We start from the raw sequence: 14,659 nt of genomic DNA, 5'->3' as shown, positions 1-14,659 counted from the left end.
CTATGGGGAGGTAAATAATTTTGCATTTACCTCTCCCTAGTAAATTCAAAATTTACTACATGATAAGTGGATGCATTTATCCCGCTTCAAACAAATTTGTAGAACGGTGATTGGCTAAAACAGATCACGTGACTCCCTGAAATGGTCTTATACATGTTTTATGTGTATTAAAAATCGGACTCGAGATTCTCAATCTGATTAAAATCAGCTGTTTGTTTGGCTACGTTTACTACATACTACGCCACATGTGGCGTAGTGGGTAGTAAACGTGGCCAAACAAACAGCTGATTTTATTCAAATTGCGAGATTCTGTTTTACGTAATCTCTCGTAAAAAAAAATGGCGGCAAAAAAATGGGTTTTTTTCCGTTAAAATTCATAGTTCGTATCTTTATCTGTGATGGTGTAATACTGAGAATATAATTATGTTTAATGATACTTTGAATTTTTATTTGATGTATTACTGAACTCTTAACAAATTCTATGAAGGTCTTCAGCTTCCCTCGCCCAGTACGGATTTCCATTTCACACCCATAGGTGCTCGGTTTCAGGATGGTGTGTGTTTTGTGTATTGTGTTTTCCTATGTCTGTCTAAATACACTAATTAAAAACAAAAATAGAAAATCTCTAAAATTAGCAATTTTAACTTGGAAAATATGATATATATCTATAATGAAACCTCCGCTTCCGGAAGTATCAACCGGCTTGACCTGTGTTACGAAACAATTGCGCGCCCACTGGTATCTTTATTCTGTAATTTTTAGCCCACCTGAGCTGAAGGCTCAAGTGAGCTTTTCTTTTCTGAAAGAGTTGCAATAACCATGCTGACAAGGGGAAAATTTTTATTGGTGCTATAAAGAAAATCTTCAAGGAGGCTTCATTTAATTATGTTTTTCTTCTACTGGCTCTTTCAAACCTGCTAGCTATTATCCCAGTCCATGGCTCAAATCCATTATTCACACAATGCCGTCTGTGCCTGATAAAATATTCTCCACGTGCGCGTGTGCACCAGATGCCTGCTGAGTTAGGCAAGAGTAATGTTGTGTGTGTTTTCTCATAGTTGTGCATCATTTTGATTGGTTTAGAACCTATACCGGATTGTGAGTATAAATAAAAAGGAAAAAAATGCTAAACGAAAATTTTAAAGAAAACTCGCGTTCACCATTTATGTAAAAGATTTTGCAATTGTAACGCGATGCTAGCTTTTTACAGAATGAAGATTATTCTTTAATGGGAACTTACGTTGCAACGGCTTTAAAACCTTTTGAATGAACTCAGAGAACAATTAAATGCTTAAAATACAAGTAAACAAAGTAGGAATTAAAAATAAAACATACAAGCAAACAAAAACTTATCTACTAACCGGGCATCTTAACTTAACAAATGCTAAGACATGGACGGAAAACTAGTAGAAACATCAGTCTGGCCTTCCCTACATTACAGGTAACAATTTAAGACAGGTGACAAAGCTGAATTAAAAGTCAGGTAAGACAGGAAAAGGCAACGTGTTCAGTTTTATGTTCATTATCATGTGCTGACGGACATTTTGAAAATAAATAATTTGCAGGTGAAATCCTCTTAATGAACATGCATATTATATATACTTTATGTCAGAACATTAAGTTCAATTCCTCGTAGAAAAACATTGAAATGAAATTTTTGAGTTGCCAGCAACAGGTCTTTCTTAAAACTGATATTCCTGAGTATGGATTAACAGATCTGTAGGGCAAAGTACTGACAAAGTAGTATGTACCCACCCAGTTCTTGCATAATATGATTAGCGTTGTCTCCCAGATGTCATTATATAGTTTCTGCATTATCTTAACGCAACAATCCATTGTAAACAGCTCTTATCTCAATGCAAGATAAAAATAGTTGCTATTTTATGACCTCAAGCCGTACTGCCACGACACGTTTTAAAATAATTATTTATGTCGTTGATTTTGGACATCGTTTTACGCTAAACCGTATATAATGTATATATAATGTATATATTGTACTTGGCTTACTAATTTTTAGTCTGTGAGTATATATGGTTAGTACCCATTATCGATCAAGGCTGGTTTTCGGGGAAGTGTGAAAGTGTGTGTATGTGCATATCCATCAGTCAGGAGGAAGGAGGCGCGCGCTAACAGCTTAAATATGAGTGATGGCAGTGAATGAAGGTTATTCTTAGAACAAAGGTACTGTCAAAGTTTTCTATATATATATTTTTTGGTGAATTTGTATTATGTACTCTTCAAAGGATCTACATGTGTATCTCATTTGAAATGATAATTATACATTCAGGATAAAAATTATCAAGTCACATGTGTACAATAGTTGTGAAGTATGAATCATGTGTAACTTGAACAAGGAAAAAAATAAAAAGCTACGTCATACAGGCACTTCAGATTTAGTAAATGATAATTCTTAAAAACCTACGATATTTAGGGAAATCTACTTGAGATAACGTAATACTCAGAGACAGACATAATGATGCAAATCGATTCTTCTTTGCAGTGACCAGATTCGTTCCTTCTTCTTGGTGGTGGTAATCACGCTATTCCATGGGGTTGTACAGATGGTGCTTTTCTCGAGGATGGAGGCAGATACGTTATATTTCCCTCATGATCATTGTTATTCTATGTGTGTACATTTCACTTTGGATGACCTTAAAACATACCGGCAATCTAAAACAAGGAACTTCTCAGAAGACCATACTTAGAGACAATGCAGTGTTAAACAGTGTGCTCAAAAACTACTCCCTCAGTCGTGATCAGGCCTGTAACCACCCCAACTTAGACCCGTATCACCCTTCGGTAATGAAGTATTTTTACGATGTTGGTCCTCTGAAATGCGACGAAAATGAAAACTGGATAGAAGTGAACAACGGATCGTTTTGGATAAAAGACAGCGCCAAATCAAAACATGAAAAAATTTCGTGTGATTATTACCCTATTTATCGTAAAGACGAGTATAGTTTTAAGGTGGGTGACAAACACACATTTACTGACGGTGTCATAAAGGCACCAACTGATGTTATCAAAATTGCTTGCCAGTCGGGGCTTTTTGGACCTAAATACTCAAATATACACACTACAGTTGCTTTTGATAAAACGGTACATGACAGAGTTAACAAAGCCTCTTATGACGACCTTTATATGCCTTTAAATGTGCTTATGTTTGGATTCGATTCAGTATCCAGAAACACGTGGTTAAGGACATTACCAAAAACCCATAAACACTTCACAGAAGTGTTAGGAGGAATTCTTCTCAAGGGATACAATATCGTAGGTGACGGGACACCTCAAGCTCTGCTTCCAATTTTGACGGGACAAACGGAAATCGAACTACCGGAAGCTCGCCGTGGTAAGCCCGGAGCAAAAGTTGTCGACGGCCATCCCTGGGTTTGGAAAGATTTTAAAAAGGCTGGTTATATGACCCAGTGGGGAGAGGATATGTGTTGGATTGGGACCTTTAATTTAAGAATGTTGGGCTTTGATAAACAACCAGTTGATCATTTTTGGCGACCGTATTGTCAGGCTACACAAGAAATACACAAATATAGTAAACCATTTTGTCTCGGTTCAGAAAGACGACACAAAGTTATGATGGACTGGGTAAAAGATGCATTTCAAATGTATCAAAATCGGTTAAAATTTATTTTTGCGTTTCATTCCGAATATAGCCATGAGGATTCCAGCAAACTGAATTGGGCTGATGATGATTTGTTGGGCATGTTGAAATTTTTAGAGAACAAAAACTACTTGAACAAAACTGTGTTGATTCTGATGAGCGATCATGGTGCTCGATTCCACGCAGTCAGGGAGAGCATCCAGGGAAAGTACGAAGAGAGAATGCCCTATTTTGCTTTTCGTTTTCCAGAGTGGTTTTCTAAGAAATATCCGTCCGAATTTAAAGCATTCAAAGAAAATGCAGGTAGATTAACAACACCATTTGATATACATGAAACATTCCTTGATATGATGAAATTTAAGAAGACAGATACTAAAGCAGAGAAATTACCAAGAGGGATGAGTCTTTTCAGACCAATACCAAAACACCGTACTTGTAGCGATGCTGATATATCACCTCATTGGTGCGCATGCTTAGGATGGAACGTCACTTCCTCAGATGATCTCATCACACAGAAAGCAGCAAATTCAATTGTGAAATTTATGAACAATTTGACTACAAATTTTAGATCTAAATGCCATGAATTGTCATTGAAATCTATCAAAAATGCTATGGTTTTACAATCAAATCCATACATAGCGCGTTATTTGGGTAGTGCTGACACCGATGGGAGAGTTCCGAAGGAATCGAAGGATGCCATAGACAAAAGTGCTTTGTATCAAATCACTTTACAAACATCACCCGGTGATGGAATTTTTGAAACCACCGTGAAATACATCGCAAATGAGGATAAATTTATCATCAGTGCTCATGAAATCAGTAGAATTAACAAATATGGAAATGCTGCAAATTGTGTTTACATGGACGCACCGCATCTACGACAGTACTGCTACTGCAAGACAGTGTAATATGCGTGTAGGTACTTAATGCAATTTTTTTATATGGTTTATTGAGTCAGTACATCTACAAACTTATACAATACATACAATACAGCCCATCCATATGGAAAATTAACATATATAACATAAACAGTAACTACAACAATTAGGACTCTAAAGGAATAAAAAAAAAAATGGGCACCCCTAATTAAGTGTTCCATTCTTTTAAACCGGCAACAATTATTATCTATGAGCTTTCAATGATTCAAAATACAAAGTTAAGATCAATCTACAAATGTACTGGATTTGTAGTATAAGTCAGTTTAGAAACTGTTCAGCACTTTCACATCCAGTGTACTTTCTTTGCCGACAGTCGCCATGCTTTATAGTGTAAATACTACTAGTCATTGATATTTTTAGAGGGTTATTCACCTTTTGGTATTTTGAATGTGTTCGGTATTTTGGATATGATCGGAATTTTCACTATTCTGGATGTGTTCGGTATTTTGGATGTGTTCAATATTTGGATGTGGTCGGTATTTTGGATGTGTGCAGTATTTTTGGTGTGTTCGGTATTTTGGATGCGTTCGGTATTTTGGATGTGTACAGTATTTTCGGTGTGTTCGGTATTTTGCATGTGATCACTATTTTCGATGTGTTCGATTCCTTGGATGTGTGAAGTAGTTTTGGTATGTTCGGTATTTTGGATGCTTGCGGTATTTTGAATGATTGCAGCATTTTTGGACGTGTTCTAGTTTCACATAAATTTATGAAAAGGATAGAGAATGTGAGTAGTTGTGAATGACTGACTGTCATAGTTGCTAGTGTCTGCTTTGACTCCAGTTTTACACGAAACTATAGGGAACTTGTGCCCATCCCCATCCCCACCCCAGAATCCATGAAGAAATAGAAACGGGAATAAATGTATATTTACTTTTGAATGGAGTTTTCTCAAACCTTTCAAAAATAATTTTACCATTGTTATTTTTTTTCCTTTTTCTTGGCTAAGTTAGATTGGGAAGAAAGTAAATGCATTTAGAAAGTTATATCCTTTTCTGTAAAGAAACATGACGAATCTGTTGAATAAGACGAAAACAATTACTATGGATCATTTTTAAACATGTCTTATCAGCATGTTTTTGTATATTAAATCCCATTTTGAAGACATTCAATTCACAAAATGGCATTGCCTTCAAGTATACGGGGCTTACCTGAGTATGAAACTTTTTAACAAATTCAAAATACATTTATAACCTCTTTTATACATGACATTTGTTTAAATCATTCCTAACATGATAAAGTTAAGTAAATGTGCAAATGTATATGATTAATGGAGATGAAAGGCTTTGTATATACATAATGACGTCTACGTAAATTGAATTTTTATCAAACTTGGCTTTATTATGCATGAAGAAAGAATAGATCCATATTGATTTTTTTTCTTTCAGGAAATGGTTTTCACATAAATTTGTACAAATGTGTATTTTTTAATCTTATTTTGTTATCATGCTTGAGTGTTTTTTTTTTTGTGTGTGAAAAATTGAGATATTGTAAACAGTTATACAAGCCAGTTATACAAAACACTTTAAAAATGATGATAATAAAGCTTCTATTGAAATGTTTTTCGTATAGTATCATGAATGCATGAATACGATATATATGATTCAGTTGTAAACTGTGGATTACATTCTGTACAAAATATTACTGTCTTCAAATCATTTTTTAAATATATTTTTTTTTAAATTTGGTTTTAAGGTAATTGGTTTTTAAAGAATAAACTTGTCTTAGATATGAAATATGAACATGATGAATTATTAAATTCAATTATGTTCAATGAGTATCTATTTTCTCTGATTTACTATCTTTGAAGTTGATAGAGTAGCTGATATTTAAATGCAGTATTAAATAGTGTGCTCAAAAACTACTTCCTCCGTCGTGATCAGGCCTGTAACCACCTTAACTTAGACCCGTATCACCCTTCGGTAATGAAAAATTTCCACGATGTTGGTCCTCTTAAAATGGGACGAAAATTAAAACTGGATAGAAGTGAACAACGGATCGATTTGGATAAAAGAGAGCGCCAAATCAAAACATGAAAAAATTTCATGTGATTATTACCCTATTTATCGTAAAGACGAGTATAGTTTTAAGGTGGGTGACAAGCACACATTTACTGAAGGTGTTATAAAGGCATCAACTGATGTTATCGGGGCTTTTTGGACCTAAATACTCAAATATACACACTACAATTGCTTTTGATAAAACGGTACATGACAGAGTTAACAAAGCCTCTTATGACGACCTTTATATGCCCTTAAATGTGCTTATGTTTGGATTCGATTCAGTATCCAGAAACACGTGGTTAAGGACATTACCAAAAACCCATAAATACTTCACAGAAGTGTTAGGAGGAATTCTTCTCAAGGGATACAATATCGTAGGTGACGGGACACCTCAAGCTCTGCTTCCAATTTTGAAAGGACAACAAACGGAAATCAAACTACGCGTACCGGAAGCTCGCCTTGGTAAATCCGGAGCAAACACGGACCTCAAAATTTAGAGGTGGGATCAGGTGCCATGGAGGAGTAGCATTCCCTGCCGACCGGTCACACCCGCCGTGTGCTCCTTGTCATGATCGGGTAATAACGGAGAAATCCGTAGAGAGTTAAGTTAATAAATAATGGCTTAATGATTAGTATGAAAAACGTCAGTCAGCATTTGACTCGATAGGTTGTATGTGCTGACAATGTCATTGTATCGACCGTAAAACTTGCGAAAAGATGACTTCGAACGAGACTGTTGATATCCTTGTTTTAGCAACTTGTTTGTCAATAGCTTGCCTCGTTTTAGAAATTGCTCATACGTAAAGCATGCTCTTGCGTATCGAATCAACTGAGAGACATAAACCCTATATGCAGATGATAAGGGTATATTGCTACATAAGTAAGGGAAGTTGACGATTGAAAAGTTGAAGTCATCACCTTTATCATAAAGCTTTGTTGTTAGGTTCTTTGTTGTAAACTATTGGTTACATTACATACAAAATATTACTTTCATCAAATCATTTTTTTTTCATTTAGTTGTAAAGTAATTGGTTTTTAAAGAGTTAAACTGTCTTTGATATGAAATATGAACATGATAAATTAAATTCAGTTATGTTCAATGAGTATCCATTTTCACTGATTTACACAGGCTGCAGTTAATTCTACGTTTAACTTCACTTGGAAACTTCAAAAGCTACGAGGGAGGGAGAAAAAAATTAAACAAACAAAAATTTCAAACAAATAAGTAAGTTTTGAAGTTTTAAGGTGACTTTCACGTACTTTTTTTCACTCAGGTGACCTATTGCTATCTCTTTTCGTCAGGCGTCGTGCGTCGTCTGTTAACATTTGAACATTTTCAGCAAATTTCAACCAATGTTGGCATATAGCATCTACGAGTGAAGGGGAAGTAAAATTCTGAATTTCATGGTACCTGTCCTCCTAGGGTCAAAGGGGTGGGGCTAAAAACATCAAAATCATTGCAATCTTAAGAAATTCTCTTTAATCCTCTAAATCAAGCAGTCAAACTGTTAGCATGATTGTAATTTTAAATAAGCTTGACCCCTCTACTAAAATTATGAAATTCTTGGCCCCAGGGTCAGGGGTTCTGGAGTTAGGATGGGACAGTACGTACAGGCAAGTAAATACATTTATTTTTGAGTATCTGCTGAATATTAGATTAGCTATTTAGTTGATTCCTGATATCCTATTTCTATTGTTTTTGAGCAACGTATTTTCATCTATCAGTTTATTTTGTTTTATTATAAAATTACATTCTTAGTATACATAGAGGGCGCGTAATCAAGCTAACACTGTTAATGTGGGTAGCACGTGACCTGTGTGTGCACATTAATATGATTAAATAATTCCTGTTTCTCTGATTGGCTGAGATTTAACAATATTAGAAAAATACTACATTATATTCACCTTCACATAACCTTCCAGGTGAATATAAGGATTTATTTTTCACATTATGCTAAAAATACTAGCAGATTGGGAAATTCTAAATTGATAAAAATAGTTTTGGAAAGATACTTCACTTGCACGTGACTGATAAGTTAGAAAGTAATCATTTTTTCCCCAAATTTTTTGTCGTATTCATCATCAGTGTGACTGTATTAAAAAATTTGGTGCTTACCATATTGCGCCGTTCCTGCGTTTGGCCACCAAATGCAAATAAAGCAAAAAGTAGGTAAAAATAGCTACCTGGAGTAGGTTTAAATACCTAGCTAGCTATAAGTAGCTACGTAGGTAGCAATAGTCTTTTGACTGGACCTGTTTTGTGCCTTTTGTATTGCTTCTTGAACATGATATTAATACATGTCGTTGTTTAAACTCTTGTGCTCTAATGTTTGATTGCGCTTATCAGTTGAAGAGGACGATTGCGCTAAATTTTGAGTACGCTAATTTATGTACGTTTGTAAAACTTTGATCCCCAATTGTTGCCTCACCTTATCCCGGGGGTGGGGGCTATAATTTGAAAATATTAGAATCAAAACTATTTCAAAAAGGTTTTAAACATTAAGTTTCATCTTTTCTGATCGTCTCAGTGGATCTTTAAAAGAAGACTTTTAAAAATATTTCCTCTGCATTTACATGTAAAATTTTTGACCTCCTATTGTGACCCCACTCTGTCCCCAGGGGGCAATGATTTGAACAATTAAGAATCTACATTATGTTAAATGCTTCTACACATGTTTCATTTTTAGCTCACCTGGCCACAATAAGGAATCCAAGTTTTACATTGAAATATGTAGTAAAAATCTTCTTCTCAAGAACCACTGGGCCAGAAAAGCTGAAACTTATAAGGAAGCATCCTGGGGTAGTGTAGATTCTAAATTGATCAAATCATGACCTCCGGGGGTAGGGCGGGGCCACAATAAGGAATCCAAGTTTTACATTGAAATATATAGGAAAAATCTTCTTCTCAAGAACCACTGGGCCAGAAAAGCTGAAACTTATGTGAACGCATCCTGCGGTAGTGTAGATTCTAAATTGTTCATATCATGACCCCGGGGGGTAGGGCGGGGCTACAATAGGTATTACACGGTAGGAAATCAGGTGAAGAACAGCAAGGCCAAAGTTACTCAGGTGAGCGTTGTGACCCATGTGCCTCTTGTTTCTAATCCAGTGGTTCTGGAAAAGAAGATCTCAAAGGATGTTTCCTATATATTCACATGAACTATCGTGGCCCAATCCTATCTCCAGGGACCATGATGTCAACAATTTAGAAAAAGGACACTACATTGTATGTCAAGAAGCTTTAACATAAGTTTCATTTTTTTGACCGACTGGTTTTGAAGAAGATTTTTAAAGATATTTTACATGTAAAAAATTTGATCTCTATTGTGGCTTCACCTATTTGAACAGTTTATAATTTACACAATGTCAGAAAGTTCCATATAAGTGCCTTATTTTCTAACCAAGTAGTTCATGAGAAGATTTTTTAAGACCCCACTCTATTTTTTACCCTTTGAGTATCTCCCCTTTGAAGGGGGCATGGCCCTTCATTTGAATATTAATTAAAAATCCCAATTACCTAAGAATACTATTAGCCAAGTTTGGATGAAATTTAAGTGGCTATTGAGAAGTTGAAAAATGTGTAAAGTTTACAGACAGATAAACGGACACCGAACATCGGGTGATCAGAAAAGCTCCTTGAAGCTTACAACTCAGGTGCTAAAATATGGATCAGTGGGTCATGATTAGAAGATAACTATATAAATATGGGCACGTCTTTGGTTTGGGGCTTGGTTTGAATCTCCAACTACAAAAGTTAAAGAAAGTCTTCATATGTCTTGTCATAAGTACCCATATGGTTCTAAGGAAAACTTAAAAACAAACAAACTTAAAAAACTTTAGAAGTGATATTAAAAAGTTCTAAAGGTAATTAGACCTGAAATTTGTAGCTTATCTATTTTGAAACTTTGAAAACTACCCTTTCACACACGTACTTTTATTACCCCCAAATGATTTGCAGCATTGCAGAGATCAGGTTATTGTGTTGCGATCATTTCCTGGTATAGTTTGAGGACAGATCTATTCTCATGCGAGATGTAAAAATTTCAAATTTAATTTTTCCGGGAAACTGAAAACAATAAAACCTTAATGGTAGATTTTTTTTAATTATTAAGGCAAATTACTACACTGCAACACAACACCTAAAATACAAAAGCGTTTCTGCAGAAACAGAGTACATGTATCCGGAAAGAATAATGCAATAGGTGCTATAATTACTAGCTTTTATGTCTTGGTCTTTTGATGATGAGCTTCCTGTTCTCTGTAATGATGATTAATTACCATTCTGTATGACAAGAAGTGGATCATCACTGATATTCACAGTGTGATTTTCCGGATAATGCAGAAAAAGTCGGAGGACGAGGTGGATCAATACATTTTGCTTGCTTTGTCTTGATTTACTAGACAGACAACGTGGGAGTGCCGGATGGTATGATATTAACTGGTTGATCTGATAGAAACAACATTAGGGATGACTCAAGATGAGTACTTTTGTACTCTTACATTTGCACAGAAATCTAACCATAGCATAATAAATAGTTAAATTTTACCACTAATTGAATCGGTACTATATATTTTTATTGTCTAAAATCCAAATAATAAATCTGTAAAATAATATTTCAAAAGTTACATGATGTTCTTCTTCCTTTAGGTAAACAATTTTCGAATACTAGTTATAGACTCGTTTTTTAAATAATTTTTTTGAATTTCTTTTAAAGTCTTTCAAAAACGCTGTAATTTTTTGTAATTTTTCTTGTTTTATTCCTTTTTTAATCTAACAAGGGCCAAAAATTGACAACTCCACGAAATGTTTGATTAGAATCTTCCTTTTGCAAGAAGATTTGATGAAAAATTGAACATAGTAAATTAACAAAATGCACCATGAAGACTGCCATTAAAGGTTAAAATTTTATAAAGACACAAAGATCTATATAGCAAAGGTTACATTTTATCACATTTTACACGCTGTTTCATTTAAATGATGAAAACCAGACAGTGAAAATATCCCATCTCTCATTTCAAACCGGAAATCTTTACTTCAGCTGTATAATAGAAAATACATTTTAATGAACACTAGCAACTTTTTATCCAGTAAGTTAATATTGTTTGTTTAGCATTTTCACTAGACCGTTTTGTGCAACATAAAAAAATTGTCGAAAAATCTATAAACAATCTTGCTTTTATTATAGTGTCTATGGTAGCTTACTTAGTTTTAAATTTGCACATTTTTGGGTGTTGATGAAAAAGGTTAAACAAGTTTTCCTTTTATACTTGACATTTTAATAAAGGAATAATACTCATTTTCAAACTGAGAGTTATTTCTCTTTTCAGTGGGTCCATGCACCTTAATGGAAACGATGGGAAGCATATTACGTATTTACTTCTTCTCAAGGTTTTTAAAATAACGAAATGGCGTTGAATGTACAGAATCGTCAATAACTTCCTACTAGATTAACTTTTCCATTAACACTTTTCTTCCCAAAAGGGAAATGTGTTTTCTTAGTAAATAAACAAAGAGAAAGCCACAGAACATATATTTTTATAAACTGCATTAATGTTTGTATCAAAATGTAAATGCAATAAAATGCGACGATATTTCGGCGAGTTTGCCCACGGGTGATGAGTAAAAGACGCCCATTTGGCTTCCTTGATTTATATGAAAAGTCCAAAAATCTTATCGCACAGATTTACAGGACACCACCAATCGTATTCTATAAGAAGATTTTGGCTACTGCATAAAATGTAAGAGTTCTGAAAACATGGTTTTGTAGAAACGTCGTTTTCGACCAAAATGGTCCCAAGGACGAAAATGAAATCCGAAATCTTCCTTTATCATTATCTTTCTGAATAGGAGACGTTTAACTGATTTCTTATTGAAATCCGCTGTGTGGTCGCCATACTTGTACATTGAATCATAGCAGATTTATGAGAATACCAAAGTAAAGCATAACCTTCCATACAAATAAAGTTATCAATGTTTTTTAAACCGTTAAAACAAAACAAAATCGAAATCTTTATTAAAGTCTACAGTCACTGTTAAGTTGCCTTTGGACTCACTTTAATACTTTTCTCTCTTAAAATTAAGCAATTTTAAAAAATGGTTGACATTTTCGTATCAGCACAATAATGGCGCATGCTTGGTACCAGGCACGTAGTATCGGTTGGCAGGGGTTGGCCCCCCACATTTTTTCAAACATAACCTTTTACTGTTGAAAATGTTCATTAAATGGCTGGTCACCCTTCCCCACCTTTTGTTGCACTAGTCAAATCAGGGCAAAGGGGTAATGTATTAATAAAATTTGGGTTGCAAAAAAAGTTGAAACCTACCCCCCTACTAAATAGGACTTTCGAATTCGGACACTTCCCCCCCCCTTTTTTTTTGGGCTGCCCATCCTTCAAAAACGATACTACGTGACTGGTATGTGTCACGATTAGTTCTCCCAGATGGTGCAGTTGCGGCAGTCAAATTTCAAGTTGGTATCAATATGAAAAAGGAGACATCTCCGTTTACCTAGTTAAGCTACAATGGCATTTACAAAGAAAAAAATATTTTCTTAAAAAACACTGTCTAGTAATGACGTTTTAGAACTAAGGAATTCATGTTATTTTGCCACATAATCTATGTTTACTAAAACTGCAACTCCAAGTTAAATATGATAAACTGCATGAGAGAATAAAAATATAATACAACAAATACAACTTTGATAAATGTAACGAGAATACTAGTTACAGAATTAACAGATATGTACATCTGATGCTCAGAAACGCCCCTTGCATCTTGCAATACATGTACACGGACCCTTGCATCTTGCAAAACACGGACTCCGAGTACATGACTACTTCCTTCGTCGAAATGATAGTATGAAATCGCTAATTTTCATGGGGGTTAATTTTCGTCGTTTTCGTAGTATGAAGAGACCCACGAATTCATGTCTTCCACGGAATGTAAAAATGTTCAAATATATAACAACTCAGCACTTCTTTACCAATGAAATCAAATTCCCACGAACCTAAAAAATATGACCCCACGAAAATATTTGGTTTTACAGTACCCTGTCTTCCTCTGCCAAAGAATGATGCTAAGAGTAAAGACTATGATCTAACAACAAGCCATCTTGTTAGCTATTATGATTATCGTTGTTTTAAATGCAGTCAATTTGAAAAAGTTTTTCTTAAAACTAAAAGATGAACAAATTTTGAAAAAAAAAGTTTTGATGTTGATTTGATAATACAAAATTCAGAAGAAAAACTCCAGTTATGACTCATGAATTAAAGATAGATAACTAGCGAAAATACCACAACTGTTGTCTTTTCGTGATAAAACACACTTTTTGTCCCCAGCTTTCGCGAAAGCGAGGGGACATTAAAACTCATTCGTCTGTCTGTCCGTCTGTCAGTCTGTCACAAAAACTTTAACCTCGGTCATAACTTTTGAATGAGAAGAGATTAGGCTTTCATATTTCACATGTACATTACCTGTGACAAGACCTTTCCAAACATACTATGGTTTTTGACCCCGTGACCTTGACCTTGAAGTTTGACCTACTTTTCAAAAATCTAAACATTACTTTAATTGGTCATAACTTTTGAATGAGAAAAGATGGGGCTTTCTTATTATATATGTATTTAACCTATGAAAAGACCTTTTCAAATATAGTATGATTTTTGACGCTGTGACCTTGACCTTAAAGTTTGACTTACTTTTAAAAAAAAAATTATCTTTGCTTATAACTTTGATTTGATTGAGAAAAGATAGGGCTTTTATATTTGACATGTGCATTACCTGTGACAAGAACTTTCCAAATATTCTATGATTGTTTACCCCTAGACCTTGACCTTCATGTTTGACCTAATTTTCAAAAATTTTAAATTTGGTGATTACTTTTGAATGACATATGATAGGGCTTTCATATTTGACAAGCGCATTACCTGTGTCAAAATGTTTCCGAACATGCTATATTTGACCCTGTGACCTTGGCCTTCAAGTTTGACCTATTTTTCAAACAATTAATCAGTGTTCCTAACTTTTAAAGGAGTAAAGATAGGGCAATCACATTTGACACGTACATTACCTGTGACAAGCATTTCCAAATGTACTATGATTT

At 34.6% G+C, this 14,659-nt stretch overlaps 1 protein-coding gene across 1 annotated transcript; it reads left to right on the top strand.

Moving 5' to 3' along the window:
- The first annotated feature begins 1,989 nt into the window (after positions 1 to 1,989).
- On the top strand, positions 1,990 to 6,195 carry LOC133202801 (uncharacterized). Its single transcript, XM_061338679.1, has 2 exons — positions 1,990 to 2,181; positions 2,501 to 6,195. The coding sequence occupies exon 2, from the start codon at positions 2,548 to 2,550 to the stop codon at positions 4,522 to 4,524; it is 1,977 nt and encodes a 658-aa protein (XP_061194663.1). The 5' UTR covers positions 1,990 to 2,181; positions 2,501 to 2,547; the 3' UTR covers positions 4,525 to 6,195.
- The last annotated feature ends 8,464 nt before the right edge of the window (positions 6,196 to 14,659 follow it).

Source organism: Saccostrea echinata, unplaced genomic scaffold (genome assembly GCF_033153115.1).
Source record: "Saccostrea echinata isolate AGI-Se365-2 ecotype Australia unplaced genomic scaffold, CSIRO_AGI_Sech_v1 ptg000047l, whole genome shotgun sequence".
Classification (NCBI taxonomy): Eukaryota; Metazoa; Mollusca; class Bivalvia; order Ostreida; family Ostreidae; genus Saccostrea; species Saccostrea echinata.
This window is presented reverse-complemented; position numbering and strand designations above follow the sequence as displayed.